Genomic DNA, 25187 nt, shown 5'->3' on the forward strand with positions numbered 1-25187 from the left:
TCTGTTGGAAGACAACCTATGAATACTATACCAGAAGAATGATAAGTAAAAAGACAATTCAATATATTTATTACAAAAAAAAAAAAAAACATTCTACCATTCTCTCTCTCTATCCTATGAAAAATCTCCTCCACATTAATCTAGTTACATTTCCCCAATTTCTTCTTGTATCTGGCATTCCATAGACCTGACACTGACTTTGTAAACCTGCTCTAAATCCCCCTTGAAAATCAGGTGACCAAATCTGCACCCAGCAGTCCAAATGTGGCCTGAACAAAGCCTTATACAAGGGAACCATAACCTCTTTTTTTCTGCATGTCAAAGTCCACCCCCCCCCCAGTTATTGCCATAATTCATCATGATGTCCTTATCATTTTAGCAGTGTGACTTTAAACCATCACTTTCAGATCTTTCATCTCTTCCATTGCTTCAAAATTCCCTGCCACTTCTCTGTACACAAACTGCTGATACCTATCTGAGAATTAGTCAGCTATCCAACTCACCCATCTGTTTCAATTTAGCTACCAGCTTGTCATGTGACAGTCTGTCAGAAGCCTTTGAAAAAGCAAGTATACCACTATATATGCATTTCTTTATCCAGTGAATTTTGTCACCTTGTTTGTAAAAATATGTAAGCAGATTGCTAAAGCATGACCTCCCACTCACAAACCCGTGTCGACCATCATGAACAATACTACTGTTATCAACCTATTTCTGAATCCTAATCTTTACCAACTTCTCTTAACAACTCCAGATGCAAATTGGATATAATTTGTAGCCTGTCTTATCCTCCCACTTTGTTAAGTAGAATAATTTTTTTCCATCTTCCATCCCTTTGGGACTCACCCTATTGCAAGACTCATTAAACAGGTGTGCTAAAGGCGCTGTTAATTCCTTAAAGCATTCTGTCAAGGCATGCAGTGATATATTGTCATATACTTCCTACTTATTCACCATGTTAATTCACCCCCCACCACCACCATACCCTTTACACTCCAGCTTCTCATCATGTTACCTTCACAAGGATGAAATATACTAACAAACAGCTCATTGAGTATTTCAACTATATCCTCTACATCAGTCTGCCAGTGTCATCAACTAGCATCATTCTTCCATAGTTATTTTATCTTCTACTTTTCACATATTGAAAGAACTCCTTAGGATTTTTCTTAGCTTGATTGACTAATTTCTTCTCATACTGCACTTTTGCTGTCTTTTCCAACAGAGTCACCTTTTGGTCTGGTGAAATTGATTATTACTAACATTCATCTTGTGTTGCTTCCACAGTGCCTTCTTCCAGATCTCATTCTTAATCTCTTCATTCATCCATCTTACCTGGTTTAGCCTTTTCACCTTTGGAATACACGGACATTGCTGCTGTTAAATAGCTTGTGATCGATTCCCACTGACTGTCTTTTCTCCTTTCCACTCAACTCCTCTTTCCATGCTGTTCCTAGCTCCCAGTTGTCTCCTAAGCTTTTCATAATCACCAGCCTTGTAGTTCCACATATCTCTTCTTTATAGAACTTCTCAAATGATTGGCTGTAACCCAAGTGATCTCTTCATGGTCACTCTCACCAACCAGGAAATTAGGTACTCCATTCACAATCACATCCTCTGATTATATAACCAGATCTAAACCTCTTAACCCTTGTGTGCGCTGTTACATATTGCCTAAAATTGTTGCTCCTTAAGAACTCAATAAATGCATTCTACTTATTCCCTGGCACTCTCTTCATTCCAGTTAATATTGCCATAATTGAAATCACCCTTCACTTGCTCACTAAGCCAAGTTACATTTGTCATCACTCTCCACATTCCTCAGCCTGTATTAACACTCAAGTAAATATCTTATCCTATCAATCTCCACCTCACACCATACTGCTTCAAACCACTGGGACTTTTTTTCTCTTGTATCTCAACCTTGTGTGGACATGATTCCCCAACTATCTTCAGTAGCACTTCCCCCTCCCTTCTTGAACTTCCTGTCCTCATGAAAAATATCATATCCTTTCATTTCTATTCTCATCAAGATGTTCTCGTCCAACAATGTTCCACTTATTCCAACTATTTTCAGGCCCATAAACTCGATCACTGTAACAATTTCATATCTCTTAGTTCTGATACTCCTGACATTCATAAATAAGTATAACAATTCATTTCTGAAACATGTCATCATATAACCATCCAGTGATGGATATGTTTTATTGGAACATCCAGAGATGCGCACACACACATTCTCTAATATCTTTCTACATATGGACAGTAGTTAGGTAATCATATTTTTAAGTTCATTTATTTTTGGAAAGATCTTCATATTTTATCTAAGGAAATCCTTGGATAAAATATGGAGATCTTTTCAAAAATAAATGAACTTAAAAATATGATTACCTAACTACTGTCCATATGTAGATATGGACATTAGTTATGGACTACTGTTCATATTTGGACATACACAGAAACAGAATAAGGACACAGTATTTAATATCATTTCACTAGGGATCTATCTGCTAATCCTGATTTTACTTTTCTGTGGAAATTGATATAAAATTTGTTTGCCCCAAAACAATAAAATAAAAAGATAAAAATTCTCATTAGTGTTAGTTCAGATGGCATCGCATCCCCAACTATGCTAGAATTTGCATTTTAGTATCGAGACTATCCTATATTGCCTATTCAAGCTGTCATTAAATATTTGTCATCTGCCCCTTTAAGCATGGAAGCTACATTGTCTATCCCTAAAAAAAGATAAGTCAATCATCAATTTTTGGCCTGAAAATAAGATCTTCAGTTGAATATGGCAGATTCAAAAGGATGAACTATTATGGCACAGACCATGAGCCTGAGATAGCATTTGATGTGTTAAAGCATAACTGATGATATAATATTAAAAATATCATTCAAAAATTTATTAATCATTTTTATTGTGCATTTACACATACCTTCTGTGTTGTAAGTACTATTAGAAACTTAATGTGCATAATTCTGCCACACATTTTACAACAGATCTAGCCAAATGTTGCTCACCTTTGGATATAAGATTTGAAGAAACCAAAGAAAGTTGTGATTGCTCTCTGCATTTCCAAAGCATTTGATCAGATCTGAGATAAAAGCTTTATTACGAAGTCACCATCATATGATCTATGCCTTCAGCCCTTGTGATTGGGTCACTAGCTTTTTGCAGTTTAGTTTTTTTTCTTTTGGTGTTCACAATACTAAATGAACAAAAAAAAAATTACATTTATGTAAAATCCTTCAATAGAAGAAGAAGAATTAAATAACTGTCTGTCATATAATTTCATTATTTTTTCTATTTACAGAAATCTAATGCACAGTGGAAGACATTTATACAATCACACCATCATAATGACAGCCCAGCAATACAGTATCCTTGAAACTAACACACAAAGCAAGATGTTTGTTCTAGTGATATCTCTCTCTCTTGTCACTGCATTTACCTACTTTCTTTAGCCAATGGCTAACTCCCCCCCCTCCTATCCCTGTCTACTAAAACAGAAGATCACAGCAAATCCCTCACCATTCATCGAAGGACAAACTCCATCCTTTATCACATCCAGGAGTGTATGAAGTAACTTGTATTTGTAAACTGACTGACTATGAACAGATCAGACGATCTATTGACATCTGCCCTGGAGAACAAAAGAAATTCACCATTGGCATAGCAATTTGGGACTGCAGACCATGCATTAGACTTCCCTTCACATAGTGTTAGATGGAAAAAAAACAAAAAATCTGTGACACAATCATTTTAAAATCAGCTTAATAATTGTAAACTTCTCTTTATTCAATAGGTAGTGTCAAATTAGGACTTTAATTCTTTGTGTTGTTTATAACAATTTTAAAACTGTTCTCACTAATAGCTGATTGTTAGCGTTTGCATAGTGTGATAAACTGTTTGTGCTCTGAAGATGATTGGTATAAAACAAGCAAATTATTTGCAGCTAAATAAATATCATCCTCCATAGCTTGGTTGGAATAAACAAATAGACCAAAATCGCTTTAGTTGGAATGATCTGGATTCAAATCCCTCTTCAGGCATGAAAAACTTCAATCAGAACACTTCATTTGAAGCTGAGTTAGTTGGTCTCGTACAGGGATTACAGGGTTTTTCATTTCGGATACTTAGGTTTTTCATCTCACAAAACATTCAAACTGACCAGGAGAACAAATGCAATTTACAGCCATGGGACACAATACAGATAGGATTAACTCCTATCTGTATTAATTGCTTCAGGTTTATAAGAAGCCAGTTACTTGGCTGTAACAAGCCATTGAGCCTTACAGCAAAAGAGAAGATGACATGAGATAAATATAATCTTTATTTTGTTCCTTTGGTGTTGTGAATTAAACGGCAAAATTTCCTGACCTTTATTTATATTCAGATCTCCAGTCAAGATCAGATTTCTTTTCTAGGGCTAACTTATGGACCCTTTCTCTGGCCAAACTGATCACATGTATAGCTGCCTCATTCTCCAAAAACGTGGATGGTCTGTTTCATTTAAGATACTACTCCTTACTTGTACAACTGCTAACTGTATAAATCCCAAATTCATCCAACTTTAGAATATTTTTCTGACATTTGGGACTGTATACCATAAAGTTCCTTAAGGATGCTTAATCTTCCAGAAGATGATAATTTGCTTAATAAGATGACTCTCTCATGTGTGTGCACATATGCGCACACACACCCTCCCTCCAGTCACTTTCTCTTAGATGCTCTTTCTGCACTTTTTTTTTTATAATAGATATTTTTTCATGAATGATTCTTCATCAAAGTGGCCATTGCTCCTTCACTTTCCACCATACATGTAAAAACATGAGCAGTCAACAAATGCACAGTTTGCTTCAAACTTACCAAACCAACTTTCATCTTCCTCTTTCATTCCATCTATTTATTCTTAGGAACAGATTTTCTTAAGAACATATGTAATTACATTCTTAATGTAATTACAGTATTTTCCTCAAGGATTACAAGCACCTAGTTCTTCAAGAAAGGAAGAAAGAAAGAATTCCTAATTACTTGCCCACACATGCACCATTTCATTTTAGTTTACAACCTCTCATGTAAGGTTGACAATGGAGGAAAGATCCTTTCCATGACTGCGTTGGAATTTTAAAAAAGCAAATTGGAGAAATTTTTCGAATGAATTGGGTAAATGTGTTCGTTGGATACCTGCTAGAGTTGCTGAGTACAAGAGATTTGTAGGAGCAATCATGTCAACTGCGAAAAAATATATCCCTAGAGGTTACTGAAAAGATTATGTCCTTGGATGGAATGAAGAGAGTGAACATCTCTACAGAGAGTTCCTGAAAAGTGAAGATCCTGAAATAGCAGATGAATTACTACATAGCCTGAACTCATCTCGAAAAACAAAATGCATTGATACGGTTGAAAACCTTGACTTCAAACGATCAAGTAGAAAAGCTTGGAATCTTCTCCAACAACTATCCACAATTAATCTACCTAAAAGAAAAAGCACAATTATCTCCCCTGAGAAAATAGCTAATCAAATCATTAATATGTCAAGGGCACCTAGGGACCGTGAACTTATCAAGAAAGTTAAGAAAGAATTTAGAGCTTTAAAAACAAATGCCCCTGTTTTTTCACGATATGCTTCAATCTTCACTATAGATGAAGTAAAAGCCATCATAAAAGATATCAAAGCAGGCAAGGCCCCAGGCTTTGACGGTGTCCATCCTCCATTTCTGATTAATAGCAGGCCAAATCCTATAAAATTATAGTATTTGGCCTGCTAAATATTATTGACTGGCCAACTACATAGCCAGTTTAAGAAGACAAAAGTGGCTTTATAGTTGCTATTCTTAAACCTGGAAAACCACCCCAGGAGGCAAAAAGTTACAGACCTATTGCTTTATTGAGTTGCACCTATAAAATCTTAGAACACCTTCTGTACAACAGATTGTCCATACCAATTATGCAGCATGTCCCAATTGAACAAGCTGGTTTTAGAGAAAAATGTGGTTGCTGTGATCAAGTGCTCACTTTAACATCATACTAGAAGCTGGATTTCAGAAGCAAGAAAAAACATCAGCTGTCTTCTTGGACCCAACAGCAGCCTTTGATACAGTATGGTGTGAAGGTCTTATATACAAATTTCTTAGCATTGTCCTATGTAAACGGACTGCACACTTAATTTCCTCCATGCTCACTGAACATTTCTTTTAAGTTATATTAGGAAATAAAATATCCTGACAGCAAAAACTTAATAATGGTCTTCCACAAGGGTCAGTATTGGCACCCTTACTTTATAACCTATACACAAATGACTTGCCTGCTACCATCTCATGCAAGTTCTGTTATGCTGATGACACTGTAATTGCCATTTGACACAAAAACATGAGTCAGGCTGAAGACATACAAAAGATCTGAAAACAATAGGTGAATATTACAAAAAATGGAGGCTCCAGCTCAATCCAGACAAAATAGAAGTATCAAGCTTTCGCCTTAATAATCACATGGCAGATGTCATTTTACATATCTTCTTTGAAGGATGTTTACTACGACACAATAAGTTTCCAAAGTACTTGGGTGTGACCCAGGACTACACGCTCTCTTACAAGCAACACCTAACAAACGTTTTTGCTAAGTTAAGAACCTGTAACAACATAATACAAAAACTAATAGGCATGACATGGGGAGCAACAACTGATAATCTGCGGATTTACAGCTCTTGGTCTGGTTTTCTCTGTTGCCAAATATTGCTCACCAGTGTGGCTAAATAGCACACATGTTAAACTTGTTGATGGCCAACTAAATAATACAATGAGACTGATTTCTGGCACAATTAAGTCAACTCCCACACACTGACTTCCAGCTCTTAGCAATATTGTCCACCGAATCTGTGCAGGACTAAGGCTCTCTTACAAGAGTATAAGAAAATCTTGGAGAACACAGCCCTACCAATACATTTAGATCTCCCAGACTTAAGTGTATGATGATTGAGATCAAAACATCCACCACTACAATTAGCCCAACTACTACAATCTAACTTTGACCTGAAGCAAAAGTGGCAAGAACAGTGGGAGAGCCAGACAGATGACATCACAAAATATTCTCTCGAAGAATTACAAGAAAGTTTTGATGCTTGCTCACACTCCCACTGGTCATGGTGTATGTGCAGACATGCTTTTTAAATGGGGTAAATGACCATCCCCGCATTGTGATTGTGGAGCTCAAAGACAAACTGTGAATTTTGAACCATATTGTGACTCAGTGTTATCTCAGAGCATATTCAGGAGACAAATTGGACTTTTTAAGCGATGACCTGAAGCTATGAACTATCTGACCAATATGGATATAACCATTTAATTTTATTGGTTTTTAAAATGACTTTTAACTTTTAATTTTATATGTTTTGAAAGTGACAGTATATTGTACTGCATGTTTTGTTATTCATGCCATACGAATAAATAAATAAATGGGGGAAAAAATCTTCCTTTTTTTGCACTCCAGGACCATGGATAACATTTTTAAGAAAACTATATGTGCAAAGTATATTTTTTTAATAACATGACATCTTTTTTTCTGATTTTTTTTTTAAATAGCTTGGAGATTGGGAGACTTGTAGAGTTTATTCAACAAAAAAGTAATTGAAACCAACTTCAAGGTGAATACTGAAATGAGGTATTCATATTTCCTTTGAAGTTTGTGTATCAGAAGAGTTGACTCTGCAATGTTGTCTCTGTGCAACAAAATTTTAATAGTGTGTAATTTTAGAGATTTAGGATGAAGCAAGGTTTTGTTTTGTTAATGAATCATTTTAAATATATTTCTATGTCTATTATCACATGCCCCAAAATCGCACCTAGCCTGTAGTATATTAGTATTTGTTAAGTGAGTAGATTTAGGATTAGATGTTCTGAAGACCCTGCTGTAAAGACCGTAAAACATTTTCAAGCCTCTCCAGTAAACAGGGCAGTGGTCTTTCATGAAGCAATGAAATTCATCTCCCACAAAGAAGCATTAATAAAACATCCATGTATGGAAAATGTTAGTCATGAGAAAAGTTGGTGATCAAGGAGTTAAAGAATGAAAATGTTCCATTTTTGTGAATTTGATCTGTTAGTGTTTATGTTTTGTTTTGGAAAATTTAAAAGTGCTAATTTGGAAAACTTCTGGATCACAGATACATTATGCACATAATGTTACCAGCAATGAGTGTATGATAGAAATCATGATTTCTTCAAAGCTGGCCATGCAGATGTTTGTTATTGCATGTAAGGTAGAAGATTCGACATCAGTACCTGGCACTTAGTAGTTGAATTTTCTTTGAAAACAAAATATTCTATATTGATGATGAGATTGAAAGATGTCTGGAGAAATTTTTTGTTTCGCCCCACTCATGAAAGTTTGTAAACATATGGTAAATTAGTACCATGGGCAAATTAAGGATTTTTTTAATTTTTAAAATTAACTATTTATTATTTACTAAAATAAAGAGCCAAAAGGCTTCAGTTTGGTGATGCAAAATTATATAAATCAGGTGGATATTAAATCCAGCATTATTTCAAAGCCGAATGTAGAAGCTATGAAAGTTTCATATGAAATTTGACCAGAGAGCTTACGAGAATACACTCGTTGGCATTTGAGTTACTCTAGTCTGCACTGCAACTCGTAAATGTCAGCGAGTGTATTCCCGTAAGCTCTCTGGTGAAATTTTATACGAAACTTTCATAACTTCTATGTTCGGCTTTGAAATAATGCTGGATTTAATATATACTTGATTTATATAACTATTTATTATTTTTTTAACATCTAGAGACAAAACATGAAACTTGCAGGCGTAAACTAAAATACTTAACACAAATCCTCCAACAGAATGGATATGAAACAAAAACCATCAAGAGAATCCTTAAAATGCCTCCAGCTAACAACACAATAAAACAGGATTACAAAAACGCAATCTCGCTTCCTTATATCAAAAATGTTACAGACAAGCTAGCCAAATTAATGAACAAACACAACATAAAAGTAACCTTCCTTCCTATGGAGAAAATCTCAAGATTCCTACATCCACCAAAACCACCTCATCATCCTCTTAAAAAACCAGGAGTCTACAAAATCCATTGCTCTTGTGGGATTTGCTACGTAGGACAGACAGGAAGATCTGGAGAAATACGCATGGCTGAACACCAAAAAGACGTACAATACAAAAGAGAACAAAAAATGAGTCTTGCTTTCCATACCACTTCCACTGGACACGATGTACTCTGGCAAAAAACGACGATGTCATACATAGAAAACAACAGTTATATAAGAAAATTTAAAGAAGCTGCTAATATGCTAAAAAACCCAACCCAATGCAATAAAAATCAAGGTTTAATTCTCCATCAAGTGTGGTCAGCTCTAATAAAAAAATCTACCGCAATCTGAGCTCAGACTGTATGAACGAGAACAAGTACACGTGACATCGTCCAGTATTGTTCAACGTGAATAACGTTATATATCTGCATTCTGTTATTTGAGTTTTATGAATAGCCAGACGGTTATGATTTGTATTTATTAATTCTCTTGTTTAAACTTTAAGTTATACTATTTACCCCTGAAGATGTAAATCCTACGATTTATGAAACTTGTCGGGAACTATTATTTCAGTGTTTTATAGAACTGAATAATAAAAAAATGTGGTGTAATCACCGAAATGTTTTTTAAACATGAAACTTTTTCAAGCTGCCTCGAGTAAACAGGGCTATGGTCTTCACACACCAGGCAAATTCATCTCCCACCTTAAAGACTATAATAAATTTAGTTTAATCCTTTATTCAAGTGTAAGCAAACAAAGTTTGTGCCTGAAAAATATCTTCAGGACTGAGGTAAGGTGGTGCAACTTGCAGCAAAGGTGGACCAAGCTCTCATCACTCCTTGTCTCAGTATCTCCCATAATGCAAAGCACATCTCCTTCTAGACATGTATACTGTTATGCATTAAGGGAAGGGCCATTACCCAGACCGGTTTCGACCTTTATTGAGGTTTTGTCAGTGGGAGGCAGACCCAAACGTGGAGATACCAAGGCAGAAGCAATAGGAGAGGTCATATTTACCTATACCAGTTGCCATATTTACCTATACCAGTTACCACCTTATTATTGAATTACTCTGGATTTAGAGAAAGATGTTGGTTTAATTCTCCAAGTGTGGATGGACAATAAAAATCAAGGTTAATTCTCCATCAAGTGTGGTCAGCTCTAATAAAAAAATCTATAATAAATTTAGTTTACAAGGACTGAAGACCTTCAGCCCAATTGGCCAAGAATACCAACATTGGCCACTAGGGGGAACCATCAGGACTTTTAGGAGAAAGAATAGCTTCCTGCTTCATCCTCATTTACTGTGTGTTGTGCTTGTGTGCACGTCTTTTTTTAAGTTCCTGTGAAAATGGCAACATGACGTTGCTGAAATATTGGAAGTGTATTAAAATTTAATTTAATGTATATTCTACTGTATGTTGTAATTTCCTTAAGCTATTTAGTAAGAATGTATAATCAACGTCTAAGCCTTTCCACGAGAATCAGTTGTACATAATATTACAGACATCACAGAAGCTGAAGAAAAGCAATTATATAGTAAACCTCTGCAATTTTTTTGGTCCAGCCAATATCAAGAAGTTAAAAAAAAAAAAAAAAAAAAAAAACATCCTCTTAATTCAGTGTGGTCTTAGTCAATTGCAGGAATGATTGGCAATTGACTCCAGGTAGAGAAGCCCAACTCAAGGCAGTTAACCCAGATGGGGCTAACCACCTGGGTATCAGTTATCTTTGCGCTTTAGTTTCAATTGGTCTTTTGGTTGTTCATCTATATGAGATTGGCTAAAAAGGAAAACTGATAGTCTTTGGCTATATGATGATATAAAAGAGCTGAGGCCTTTTCTCTATCTCTCATGCTATATATCTGTCTTTCTTTCTCCTAATACAGAGTGGTGCAAAAGTAGTGAAGGGGTTGAAAAAAATCATAACTTTTTGAAATTCAATGTTGTTCTAATTTTTCTTTTCAGAGCTTGTGAAGTACATCTGGGAGATTTAGTATGGAACATTACACCATCTGAATTGATGATCTGACGCTTGGTGGGATGTTTTCAGCAGCAAGGTACAGTGCAAGATCTGCCAAGATCTAGAAAACCACATTCTGCCCGAAGTGACATAAGGGTAACCGGTGGGCAATATCACAATACAAACAACAATTTTTTAAGACCACTCGCTCTTGCTGATATTCTAGAGATGTGTTTCCAACAGAATGGAGCCACTGCACACACTGCTCGAGTCACGATAGGGGTCTTAAGGGAGATTTTTGGCAAACGTCTAATTTAAGAAGTTCAGCATTCGATTGGCCCTCTCGTTCACTAGATTTAACGGCCCTGACTTTTTTTCTTTGGGGACATCTTAAGGAGAGGGTGTATGTGAATAAACTCAGAACTACAGAGCAGCTCAAGAGAACATTAGAGCCAAAATATGGGAATTAATGCCAGATACTCGGACATGCGTAATGGAAAATGTTCTCAAAAGAGCCCAACTTTGTGAAGCTGAAAATGGTGGTCACTTACAGGACATAGTCTTCCATACCTAGCTCATAAAATTCTCCATAGATTGTATGTTACTGTTTTGAAGAGAAATAAATACAAAACTTAAAATTTAAAAAGTTATTATTATTGTAAATCCCTTGCTACTTTTGCACCACCCTGTGCTATCAGGCTCTCTTGCACCCCTATACTAACTACTCTAGGCGTATAATGAGCAACTCTTTACTTTTTCACCTCAATCAAGGTCGAATCCGATCTGGGTAGTGACCCTTCCCATAATGCATAGCCTCTATATAAAAGTCGTTAACCTCTATGTACAAGTTGCCCTGTCCTGAAAATACTTCATGCACGAACTTTGTTTGCTTGCACTTGAATAAAGGATTAAACCAAGAATATAATTTCTTGGCATCTTTAATTTATAGTATAACTAACTGAAAAAACTTTCAACAACTGTCTGTTAATTGTGTATTTTTTAGACTGGTTTGCATTTTTTTTTTTCTTTCTTTCTTTTTTTTTTTCGAAATGAAAAACTGCAGTTAATGAGAGGAAAAATCTTTTGACCTCAATACGAGATCTCTTTTCGAGATTGATTCTAATCAGCAATACTGCTACATCAAAGCCATCTACGATTCAGTTATCGTTGAGGTGCAGGATCTTAATCTTGAAATCTTTAGTGTTTTATTCATACAGAAAGGAGAGTCTTATTGCTGCATGCAATATATTTTAGAGCAGTTTTGGGGCTTGGTAGACAGAAGAGCTAATGCTATCTACATATGGATGACTAGGATTCAATTTTGTGGATTTTCATTTTTAGATTGTGTTCAGATCCAAGGAGTCATTCAAAATTTTGTTTATTTGCTAATGTTTGTTTAAAATTATTGTCATTGAGTCAGTAGTATTCATAACCAATGTATCCTTTTGTTTGCTTAGTGATAACTACATTTTTCATGTTTGCCAGATAGTTTATTGGTTTTAACCTTAGCAATGTAATCCTTTTCCTAGATAGCTCTGCATAAGATAGACAACTTCACATCTTATTTCAAAATTATAGACTGCTACCATGTTGTAGTAAAAACTTTTAAGATAAAATTATTATTCCATTACTATGCAGGAACTTCTGTGCTTTCAAAAAAAAAAAAAAAAAGAAGAAAAAATCATGTACTTCTGGCCACCAGTTCCAATCATTATTACTTAACATGTTTGCACAATTTCCAGGGGTTGATTCCCCCCCCCCCCCTTGTTCTTTCCGTTTTGATCATGTATTGAATTTTTTTTTTTTTTTTTCTGTGTTAGTGTCATAAAAACTTCCTTTAGGAACTTATGTTTTGATCAGATAATCTTTTTTCCCCCCTACCTATCAGCCAATATTTTTAACCCACAAACCTTCAGCCTGTCCTCTTTAGGAGCACTCTACATCTCATAATTTTCATCATTTTGGTTAACTGCCTCAAATTTTTCCATGTTCATATCCCCAAGAAATCCAGGTAATGGAATCTATTCTCCAAAATAAACTAATTACATATTTCCATCATTTTGTCAAGATCATCATCATGGGATACTCACCTGCTATAGACCTGAAGGCGGCTTAAAAATGTTCCATATTTGGTCACTAGATGCTAAAAAAAAATAATAATTTAAAAAAAATCCTTAGTTCATGATACTAATCTTTAACATGTGCGTGCACACAAACAAATAACTGAACACAAACTGCATTACTCTTCTGTAATGCAGTTTGTGTTCTGCAGGAGTAAATATTATAACTAATAAAAGATGTAAGTCAAGTCATTTTAAAATATTTTAAAATAGATAATTTTAGATGTTTTTCATTGTTATTAATTATAGTTAGTTACCATATTTTTTATTTTAGTTCTAATATATAGATGTTCTGGAATGGCACTAAATTGTGGAATATGTCTTGAGTTGCCAGAGAAATACAGATGCGGCTGGTGTCAAGAAAGGGAAGGTTCCTGCCAAGTACATGATCAATGTGATATAGCCCCTACATCATGGTTAGACAGAAAGCAGACATGTCCTAATCCACAGATCACATCAGTGAGTATTTATTTTTAATTTGCATTTTGACATGATATACACTGTTTGTATCTTTATCAAGGTGTAATGCCCTTTACACAAAAAAAATAAATAAAATAAAAATTATCAGATGATTATAACAAAGTTAGTGGCACAGAGAGCAATGTGACAAGTTCCAAGGAATAACAGTGCCATTGTTCCATTATGTAAAGGAAGCACCAAGGGTGAGGTAGTAAATTACAGACTTGGCAGTTATCTCAGGAGTGATAATTAAAGTATGGAACATAAATTTGACAATACAAAAATAATTTTTTTGGCTATTCCAAAATCTAAATATGAATACAAATGAATGAAGTATTGGTTTATGTGTTACAAGAAAACATTGTCTGATCAGGCTGTATAATTTATGATAGCATTGACAGGGTAGGAGCCAAAGCCACTGGAAAGAGAGAGAGAGAGCAACATTATGTAATTATAATGACAACTCCAATACAGGTTGCAGATTCAGGATCAGCCAGATAGGAATATGTACTCTTTTGAATGTCTTCCATGTGAGCCATCTGTTTTGTGGTAGAGGGAATCTCCCAGTGGTGGTACTAGTCCTTTTCTTTGTTTTTCTTCCTGGATTTTTTGCTCTACTTCTCCCAAGTTTTTATTATTCTGTCTTCCAGACATTCATCACTGGGATCTAGTACCCTGCCATGGGCCTGTTTGGCCGAGTGGTTAGACCTGTGATGGACATCTTGAAACGGGGGATCCTGCTAGTTTTGCACTACTTTAGCCTCTGCTTCAGCAAGACAAGTGGCCGTGGATGAGGATCAATCAGCCTAGTGGGTTTCCTGCAAAGATTATTGTATTGCAGGGATGCCTACCCCATGGTTTGGGGACAGAGCCCAAATGCTTGCTGTGGTGGTGGTATAGTGTCTGAGATAACCCTTGCATTCTATTTCTGAGTTTGTTTAGTATAGATAGATACTGAACATTGTGTGGCTCCTTGATGATTGGAGAGCTCTGATGCCAAACAAAACATCTTTTCAGCATGAATTTTTATGAGGACTATCACAAGATTATCAACCAAGCACTGATAATGTAGATGCATTGTTTGGTAACAGAAGTATAGAAACAAGACATGTAACCCAATATACATGTCTTGTATAATGGGTTATATTGGCCCAAAAAGCCAATAGTGAAAATATCACCTTTATATATATATATATATATATATATATATATATATATATATATTCAAAAGAGGTTAGGACTGGTGGGATCTCCTAAAACAGTCAAATTATATTCGGGTGATATGCTTGTTGAAACATCATGTCAGCAATACTCAGAGAAACCACTGAAAGCAACATCAATGGATGGAATATTAATTTTTTTTTTTTTTTTTTTTTTATAATCTGGTTCACACACGAAAGGCCACATGTCCTATAGCACATTAGTATCATGTGTGGGCAAGAGGAATAAAAGAAAGGAAGAATCTGTTCACATTTTGCTTGAACAGCAAATTACAATGACTTCTCATAAAACCCTTAACTCTTCTAGAGAGGAGTGATATCAGAATAGGACCTCCTTGATGTTCCAGTTGAGGTGATATGTCCTGAGTTTAAAGATCAAGAAGTGACGCATATGAGGTGTGTCTCAGTACATAGGGATGATCACCATGTTCCAATCAGGAATATCATCCTTACTTCTGATACACCTAAACCTCTAATATCTGTAAAAGCAGGGTACCTTAGCTGTCCTGTTAAGCTGTATATCTCCCTTATCCCCCATGAAATGCTTTAAATGTGAGAAATATGGGCATGCCTGAACTGCATGTTGTGACTCTACTACCTGTGCCTGATGTGGTAGTAAAAGAGCATGATAATAAATCTTGCTGTGCAAAGAAAGCTAAATGTGTTAACTGTTAGGGAGATCATCCATCCTACTCCAGTGCATGTCAAAGGTAGAAGGATGAAAAAGAAAGTCAAAAGATTAATTATTTTTGGGTTCTATACACATACAGTCTTGCATAAATATTGTTACAACTTCTGGACAGCGCCACACACTGCCCACAGAATTGCATGAGCCCAGTTTTGTTAGTGGAGCTGTGTGCAGCCAACAATCATTTGCTTAACAATAGGGGGAGAGAGAGTTGTCTAGCTGTAAGGCTTAATATGCAGTTGGGAGATTTTGAGAACCATTTAGCTGTAATAGCACTTCGTAAGGTTGGAATGCAGCCACCTGTTATTTTCGACATGCTAAAAACACTTGGAATCAGTGGAATGTTTGTGTATTAGACTATTAACCAGTATAACAATAAAGACATATCTGACCACCAAAGAACAGGTTGACAATTAGGATGCAGCAGCTTATGAGGGCACACCTCCACCGTAATACTGCGAGAACGCAGAAACTGATGTCGTGAGAGATTAACATTTTGCAGAGAATGATGGCACATGTACTGACTGATGACCTGGGGGTGAGAGCCTATCATTGTTCTACCGGAGTCTTCCTAACACCACAGATTATGTATCAGAGGGTGATAAAATCAAAGGCACTTCTCCAGTGGTATACAAACAACAGACACAGAGATATTCTCTTCGCAGATGAGAAAATTTTCACCACTGAAGAGTCATTTAGCTGCCAAAACAATTAGGTATATGCCCTGTATGGATGCACAGCACGTGCCAATTCATCCAGGATTCAGAGAGGTTATCAATTTGCATCAGTGATCGTTTGGTGGGGGGAACTCTATTCATCCCCTGCCCCCAGAACTCTTGTATCTGTGTTTTCCAGTCTTTGATAAAGTGTGTTCTGCTTCTACTTAGCTCTCAGATCCACAAGTTAATTGAACCCTACCTTGTATGCAGCCAGTATGGTGTTATGACTTGTTTCTCTCTTATACCATATACATTTATTTAATTACCTTCCTTCCATATGAATGCTATTAATTCTGTTGTCTATGTTCATATTTAATTTGCCATCTTCACTGAAAATTGTACCTAAATAGCTGAAATGTTTTTCTTCTATTAGTTCTCCATTCAGGATGCAGTTGATATTTTCAATGTTTCTACATATTTTCATTGTTGTTGTCTGTTTATTGCTGATTTTCATACCAAATTTATTACAATGTCCATTAAATTTCCATAGGAATTCTGCAGACTTGTACTGGATTTATTTAGAAGTATAACATCATCTGCACAAATTAAAGAGCTGAGATTAATATTTCCAATTTTTTGACATCATCAGAGAATAGTTAAGATGCATATTTATGTGATAATGATGTCAGTAAAAATATAATTCATTAATTGTTACATTTATTATTTGAAAATAAAATGATACTGCTTAATTAGGCACATTGAAATTAATTGAAAATGTTGATTATTTAATTACAATGACATAACTTTTAAATTTTCATTTTCCTCAAAAGATTTATCCAATGTCTGGCCCATGGGAAGGAGGTACAAATATCACTATTACGGGTATTAATTTGGGAAGGATTTTCGATGATATTAACAATGGAATTAAAGTGGTGTACGAAGCTGATGGGAAAACAATAGCAGATTGTACACCATATCCAGAGCTGTATGTGAAAACAACAACGTAAGTTTGACATTGATTCTAAATTTAGAGTAGAAAGTTCATTAGAATTGAGTGAGACTTCACTTGTTGTCACTTTCATTTTGTGTTTTTTTTTAAATGACTTATATATGTATACATACATACAGTGAAACCCCTTTTTTACACTTTTCATGGGACTGATGGATAAATGTGTAAATAGCAGGAAATGTAAAAAAAAAAAAAAAAACATTAAAAAAAGGCTATAAGATGACTTACTGCTAGTATGTGAGTCTACATACTTGATTACAAAATTCAAAATTTAATAACTGAAAATAAATGAATTTACAATTACTTACATTTATCTATTTAAAAAAAAAAAAATCTTTAATTGTTGATTTTTTTTTTTTTTAACATTGCGCCAGATTGCTTTGCATTGAGTTCAATGCTTGACCTGTTTTTTACTACCGTGTTCAAATTGGACATGGAGAGTCCAAGATCTTTTGCTAAATGCACACGTGTTCCGGCATGCCAATCTACATGTCGCAGAATTGCCATCTTTTCTTCTACCGAAATACATTTTCTGTCTTTTTTTCTCCATGTTACTAACATGGATCATCCCCCACTGCAACTTGAAAGCAACTATCACATGCTAAATTACGTAGCAGAAATTCAGCAATATCAATTCGTACTGTGATTGAAAAATCACTGTATCGCTCATCACTACATTACTGCTGCAACCGTGCAGGTCACCGCGATGGCGGAAATGAAATTACAGCCGAAAGCAACTCCATCTGGGAACAGAAATGTGCAGATTTCTGCAGAAATCGATTTGAAAATCAGTATTGCCACCCGAGAAAAAAACGCAAATCACGGGAAATGACGTCCACATAAAGTTGTTAATGGCAGGAAAACAATATATCGTAAGAATAGGCCATAGGCCTTAAGATGGGACCAAAGGAAAATGACATAAATGGCAGGAAAATGTAAATTGAGGGAATGCAAACACGGGGTTTTACTGTATATATGTATACATTTTTTCTCCTGTAGATTAATATAATCCTTAATTTAAATGTTATATTTATGTTCATGCAGTAATTTTGATGTGCGTTTTTTTTTTATATATACAGTTCTAATTTACATAGCCATTTCTTTCTTTCTTTTTTTTTTTTTTTTCCTACAGTTGATAAGTACTTTAGTTTCTCTACATCAGTGGTGTTCAACCTTTTTTAATACATGAGCTACTTTTCTATAAAATGTTATTCGGCGATCTACTCTCTTATATAGATCACGTTCCCCCAACCTGATATCTGATTACGCACAAATAAACAACTAAAAAAAATACACAACTAAAAACTTTATTTGTGTATTTAAAAATTTATTTATCACTTTTAATTATTTTAATACAACAACAAAAAAATAAAAATATATTGGAATAAAATATTTATTTCTCTATTTTGGAAAACCAAATTAAAAAAAAACCAACAGATTGATTACAAACTCACAAGTTACAGGAAATGCTGGTTGATTTAAAAAAAAAAAAAAAAAAGTTAATGTGAAATTTGGCATTGTTTGGACCTCACAATATTTTCATAGTCAAGTTGATATGAAGAAGTGGCTAATCGCAGACAATCATCCAAATGATCATTTGTAATTTGTTTCTTAATTGATTTTTTTATGATGGTCATATTTAAAAAAGCAGATTCTGACAAGTATGTCGATCCGAAACACAACAGAATTTTTCGCGCAATATCAGTTAATATTGGGAATTTTTCATGTGCATACTTCCAAATGACTTCATTGTTCATTGATTTTAAATGTAAACTATTCTGAATGTTTATTATCTCAAGTTCTACTTCATCTTGGTTTATATCAAACAGCCCACTAATTTTATTTTAAATTTCTGTGATGTTCAAGTTTTCTTGAAATGGATTATTGATAAAAGATACAATCATTTCCGTTTTATTAAAATCTTTAAGTCTTGAATTTATTTCTTCCTCAACTAATTCTATTTCACGAATAAATTCTTTTAAATCATAGCGAAGCATTTCTTGATTTTGTTCAAAAAATTTTAATAAATGTGGGAGAAGTCTAAATCATTTATATTTTTCTTTAATAAAAGTAAGTATTGTTTGAAAGTTTTTATTGAACTTAACATGTCAATTAAATTTTTATCTCTACCTTGTTACTCTAAATTTAAATTGCTTAATTTCATAGAGAAATCTACTAAAAATGATAAGTGTAACAACCATCTTTTATCACTCAATTATAGATAAATATCTCCTTTTTCATCAATAAAATTTTTTATATCATTAATTAATACAAGAAATCTTTCTAAAAATTGACTTCTGCTGAGCCAGCGAACATTATTGTAGAACAGAAGTTCCCTATCATCATCTGCCTGTAATTTAAATAACCGTCGTTGCAGGGCTTTTCCTCGAACAGAATTTACAATTTTAAATGTAATATCCAAAACATATTTTGTGTTTAATCTCCACAGTACTTGGTAAATAATACAGTGGTACGTTTAAAAATCTGGATATTTGTCATCGTTTTTTTTACATAATGAAACGAAGCCTGATTTATTACCTATCATTGCAGGAGCACCATCAGTAGTAATAGACACAAGTTTAAAAAGTGGAAGTTTGTATTGTTTCACAAATTCATTAAATGTCAAAAAAATGTCTTCTCCCCTAGTCCTTCCCAATAATGGTATAATTTTCAAAAGTTCTTCTTTACTTGAATAATCTTGAAATACCATTAACTGAGCAATATCAGTGAAGTCATTTGATTCATCAAATTATAATGAAAACACAACACACTGGTGAATGTCTGACATTAATCTGGCCTGGGAACTTTTCTCCGGCAATTGGAACTCTTTCTTTCGGCAATTTGAAACCTTGTCTGCGGCCTAAAAGTAGTCTCAGACCGAGAAGCTCCTCTCTCAAGCAACGTGGATCCGGGCAGTCTCTCTGACGGCGACTCTGGACTGGGTGGCCTCCTCTCTGACAGCAATTCTGGAACCGGGACCCCTTCTGCTTACTTCAGTCCCATTTTATTAGACCTCCTCTGAGACCTCGCATGAAGTTTGGCAACCCCAAAGAATCGGTATGAGTCTTTTATCTTAAGTTTCAAGTTCAGCACGCCTCTTGTTCTTCTCCGCTTTCTTTTGATTGTAAGTTGCCAGCCATCGGAAAGTTGTTTGAACTCTTTCTGACTGACTTCAGAGATGTTTACACTTAGAGCCTGCAAGCCTTTCTCATACATACAAGTTTCAATAACAGTTTTTCTAATGCTGCCATGTACAGCTTCAGCAATAAAAACATTGCCTTTGTTTTTAACACTAACATATTCTTATTAAAGCAGTATATACAATTAGCTTCAAAAGAGTTATTTACAAAAACATCTAATACAAACTGTACCAAGACGAACAAAGTTTATTTTTTTACAATATTCACATGGGACTTAACCTAAGTAAAAAATCAATGTAATGTGCTTTGGAATATTTATTATTTAAGCTGCAATCGAGTTTTTACACTTTGTTTATAATCATATTCACTCGGCTCGCTGTTTGACTTCCACTGATCCAAATTAATTCATTTAAACGGACTTATAAGAAAATTACTGATTTGACAGATATTATACTGATTTGACAATTTTAACGAAAAATAAATAAACAATAGCAATATACTTAAAGCGAATTAAAAATAATACAAAATAATGATAAATAAAATATTATGTTTTCAGTTTTAATTAAATTTGATAATAACACAAGAGATCGACCAAAAATCGCTCTGTGATCGACTGGTCGCACTCCTGCTTTGTATTGAAATATCTTGCATTGTAGTGAAATTAGTACTAAGAAAGCATTTCCAACTGATACTAGTATATTTGAAATAAATATACTTTAAATGTAGGAGGATCTAGTCTCTCTTCAGTTTGTATCTGTTGTCTTCATCCTGTGCCATAATAGTCCACACAATGCTTTGCAAATTGGGAACAGATATATAAAAAATATAAATCTTTTACTATCAGGTTACTATTTGAATTCCTAATTTATGAGCAGATTGAATTCAAGAAAGTAAGCTATAATTCTTCTATTAGTGACATGCTGACATTCCAGCTGTTATCAGAAGTGTGTGTTTTGATCCCTTAAATTGATACTAATTCATTGTCTACTACAATCATTCAGACCACTTAAGAATCATGTCTTTCAAGATTGCCTGGTAAGTTTACTTCTGGACAGACTGCCCTACCTCAGTCACCAGCTAACATTGTTAGTGATATTTAAAAAATAAATAATTCAAAGTTTGTTTTAAAAAATTACAATATGTAAATATAGGTAGTACCAAAATAAATCTTAATACTAGAATAATGTAATATGCTAATAGGAAATACCATGTATAAATTATATAGTTCAATTTTAAATTCAAGACTTGCCTCTGATAGCCTACCAAAAAGAATAGGCTGAATTAGTTAATGTAGAAATTGCAGTTCTCAATTTTTACAGACCCACTTGGCATTTATAGGCTATGAAAAGGCTTTTGACTGACTTAATAGGCAAAAAAAAAAAAAAAAAAATTGTGGAATATAATAGACCAAAGCTATCCAAAACAGTTATTAAATGCAGTTGAGATTATATAACAATTGTAATCATAAATGTTAATGAATGCATAACAGCAGAAGTAGAAATTAATCAAGGAGTTAGACAAAGATGTAACCTTTTCTCTCCCTCATTTAGTAATATACAGATTAATAATATACTGATAAGAAAATGGAAATCTATAGTAAACCTAGAAATAAACATTAATCAGCATACAAAATAGTAAGCAGAATGTTTTTATAGATAATCAAGTAATACAGAAATCAGCAGATGACCTTCAAAGATCTGTTAACAACTGGCAACTAAATACAATTTACAAATTTCATTAAAGAAAACTAATTGGAGCATTCTGGATTAAATATCCTATAGCAATTAAAATGGTAATTGAAAACTAAACTAGAATAAGTTCAGAATGTGGGATAACATTTGATAATGATGTATATAATAAATTAAGCCATTTCCAAGCAGCATATGCATCTTCAAGAAAACCATTAAAAGACAAAGAAAACCAAATTTATTAAACTTTTAAGATTATGGAAATACCAACAATATTGTATGGTTCAGAGTGTTGTATAGAAAATAAACAGGATGAAAGTAGAATACAAGTAGCTAAAATGAAAATTCTTAGAATAGTAGAAGGTTGTGTGAGGATAGACTGCAAAACAACAAATTAAATGATTTACAGACAAGTTGCTAAATCATGTAATAAAAAAAAATCAAAAGAATTAGAGAGAATATATATATATATATATATATATATATATATATATATATATATATATATATATATATATATATATATATTTACAGTGAATGGAAGATTGACTACCAAAGGAAATAAATATACTCTGATTGATTTCCATAAATTAAGGAATTAAAAGAAAAATCATGATAACTCAAAAACTGTATGATCGATTTTATGCAATTTTGTGGAAAGCAGTATGATGTGAGATGTGTTAGAAACACTCACAAAAATTGTAAATGAAGAGTTTAATTCAGTAATACATGAAGACTATGGTCTTCATGTATCCATTTATTACTGAATTAAACCCCCTCCTGCCAAAGCAATACAGCACTCAATGATATTTCATAATGTTTATGATGGTGTCCAGGAGCTCAGTTGGTAATAACAACCATTGCTCTTGCAAAGCCCTCTTAAACCTTACTGCTCCCCCACCTCCCCAATAATAAAAATAAAATAAAATAAAATAAAAACAAGGGACATAAGTCCTTTAAGGTTTTGGGGAGGGGAATGGGTTAAGAGTAGTAACATGTCTACCTAGAGCATCCCAGATATGCTCAATAGGATTATGGTCAGGAGACCTGGCTGACCCAGTCCATACATGTGATAGTTAATGCCAAATTCTTACTAAAAGTGAAATTCTATGGAGAATTGATATATTAGCAATTCATGTTCCCTCCTAAATATGTATATATTTTAATAAGAATTATATAGCCTGTTAAGTGGACAAGCTAAACTTGAAATTAAAGTAATGCAAGTTTTTGTTATTACAGAGAAATGAAGCTTGAAACAAATGTTCTTGAACTAAACAATAAATATTAATATAGTGATTTTTCAGCACTACTTAGAATTTACTGCTTTCAAAAATGAAAGGAATAATTTTTCAATGATACTCTAATTATAGGATTGTTTGCCAAGTAGAACGTCCTCGCAATCTCACTAGTGGCCAGATTAATGGTCCTGTTGCTGGACCAGTTTTAATCGCAGTGCTTGGTGACTATGTTGCTCGCTCTAAACACCATTATTCATTTGTTGTAAGTATAGCCTTAAAAATATGGAGGTTGAATGACTTCAGTTTTTAAAATATTTATTATTATTATTTATTTCATATTGATTTAGGAAAGAGATATATAAATGAATAACCATATTTTGCTTTAATAAACATACATGAATTTTTTTTTTGCTTTAGAATCAAATTAGCATACTTACACAAGTCTTAAGCCAATATGTGCCATAGTTCTATTTTCAAAGTGATGGAGAAAATAATTTATATACAACAGTTTTTTCTCCTGAGATACTAGACCACACAAACTACTTGACAACACACTTGCAAATGCCAGTAATACACTAACAAAGTGAATACTTTAGTGCTATCTAGCATACCTATGTACTGATGTTCATTTTACTAAACCTTGCAACAGTTGCCTGATACATCATTTTTACCACTAAGTAATGAAATAATGCTGTCAATTGTGTATCTTAGTTTTAAATATTGTTAACACTGTGAATGCACTAAACAAAATATCATGCAAGTTGTTTCAATATATTGTTAGTATGATAAGGAATATGAAGTGTGAAATATTGAAGGGAAAAACTTTATCAGCTTTCTAATATGTACCCTCAAGGGGTATACGATACTGTGACAGTACTACATGATTAACTTTGCATTATTACAAATTTCATGTCAACAGTTTTTTTTTCCTAATTAGTCTATCACTTTTGAGCTCCCCAGTATTGTTGTACCTTATGTTTCTGTGTTCTAGGTTATGGGTGGCCAACAGCAGACCTGCTGGCCGCATGCGGCCTGTAATGTGATTTTGTGTGGCCCACAGCAGGATAAAAACTATATTAAATTATATGTATTATCAGTTTAGCTATTAGTTTCAACTGCAGATTTTGCTGATTGATATACTAGTTATATTCATTATTTCTAATGATGGAAACGATTTATATTCTCAACACGGAATCAAAATTGCTTTAAAAAGATTACTCAATTAAAAAATCTACTGCTTCTCTGTGCGAGTTGTAGTAGTGGGAGTGATAGATTTCTATGTGCTCCAGAGTAACACATCATTGAAAGTCACTTGCTCTGCTCTGGTTACAGTGATCAGTTTTAGAGATCAGTTCCACGGTTAACAGTGTTATTGTTGCAGTTTGTGTCCCCTGGTTAGTTACTTCAGCCTTTGTGTACTATGAATAAGAAACGTAGGATCTGTGAAGAAAACAAGTCATTTCAGGAGAAATGGGAAAATGAATTTTTGTTTATAAACAATAACGACAACAAACCACAGTGCCTTGTGTGTTTGCAAGTATTGTCTGTGCACAAGGAATATAACCTCAAACGCCACAAATACAGCACCATGCCGCTAAATACCAAAAATATATTGGACAAGTACGTACTAAAATTGTACATAATTTGAAGAGAAAGGTTAGTGCTCAGAAATCTATTTTTACTGAACCAACATCAATACAAAAAAAAGCTCACTCTTGGCATCGTTTGTTGTAAGCACAGAGATAGCAAAAGCAAAAAAATTATTATCTGATGGTGAATTTGTAAAGCACTGTTCAGTGAAAATGGCACCTGCATTTGGGGAAGATAAAATTGCCAGTGAGTTTGAAAGCGTCCCACTATCAAAAGAAACTGTAACAAAAAGAGTCAAGGAAATAGGTTCTCACATATTAAATAAATTAAAAAGTGTTATTACAGATTC

At 34.0% G+C, this 25187-nt stretch overlaps 1 protein-coding gene across 6 annotated transcripts in view; it reads left to right on the forward strand.

The window, feature by feature from the left end:
- The window catches only part of LOC150100731 (plexin-A2-like), a 992258-nt gene that overhangs the window by 782836 nt on the left and 184235 nt on the right, over positions 1 to 25187 (forward strand). For all 6 annotated transcript variants that reach the window (XM_090402045.1, XM_090402043.1, XM_090402046.1 and 3 more), the window contains 3 exons: positions 13422 to 13606; positions 17004 to 17176; positions 23381 to 23510. In XM_090402045.1, coding sequence (XP_090258171.1) covers positions 13422 to 13606; positions 17004 to 17176; positions 23381 to 23510 — 488 coding nt within the window. The remainder of the gene's footprint in view (positions 1 to 13421; positions 13607 to 17003; positions 17177 to 23380; positions 23511 to 25187) is intronic.

Source organism: Typopeltis vanoorti, chromosome 12, assembly GCF_054136105.1.
Source record: "Typopeltis vanoorti isolate ZY-2024b chromosome 12, IOZ_Tvanoo_1.0, whole genome shotgun sequence".
In the NCBI taxonomy this organism is placed as follows: Eukaryota; Metazoa; Arthropoda; class Arachnida; order Uropygi; family Thelyphonidae; genus Typopeltis; species Typopeltis vanoorti.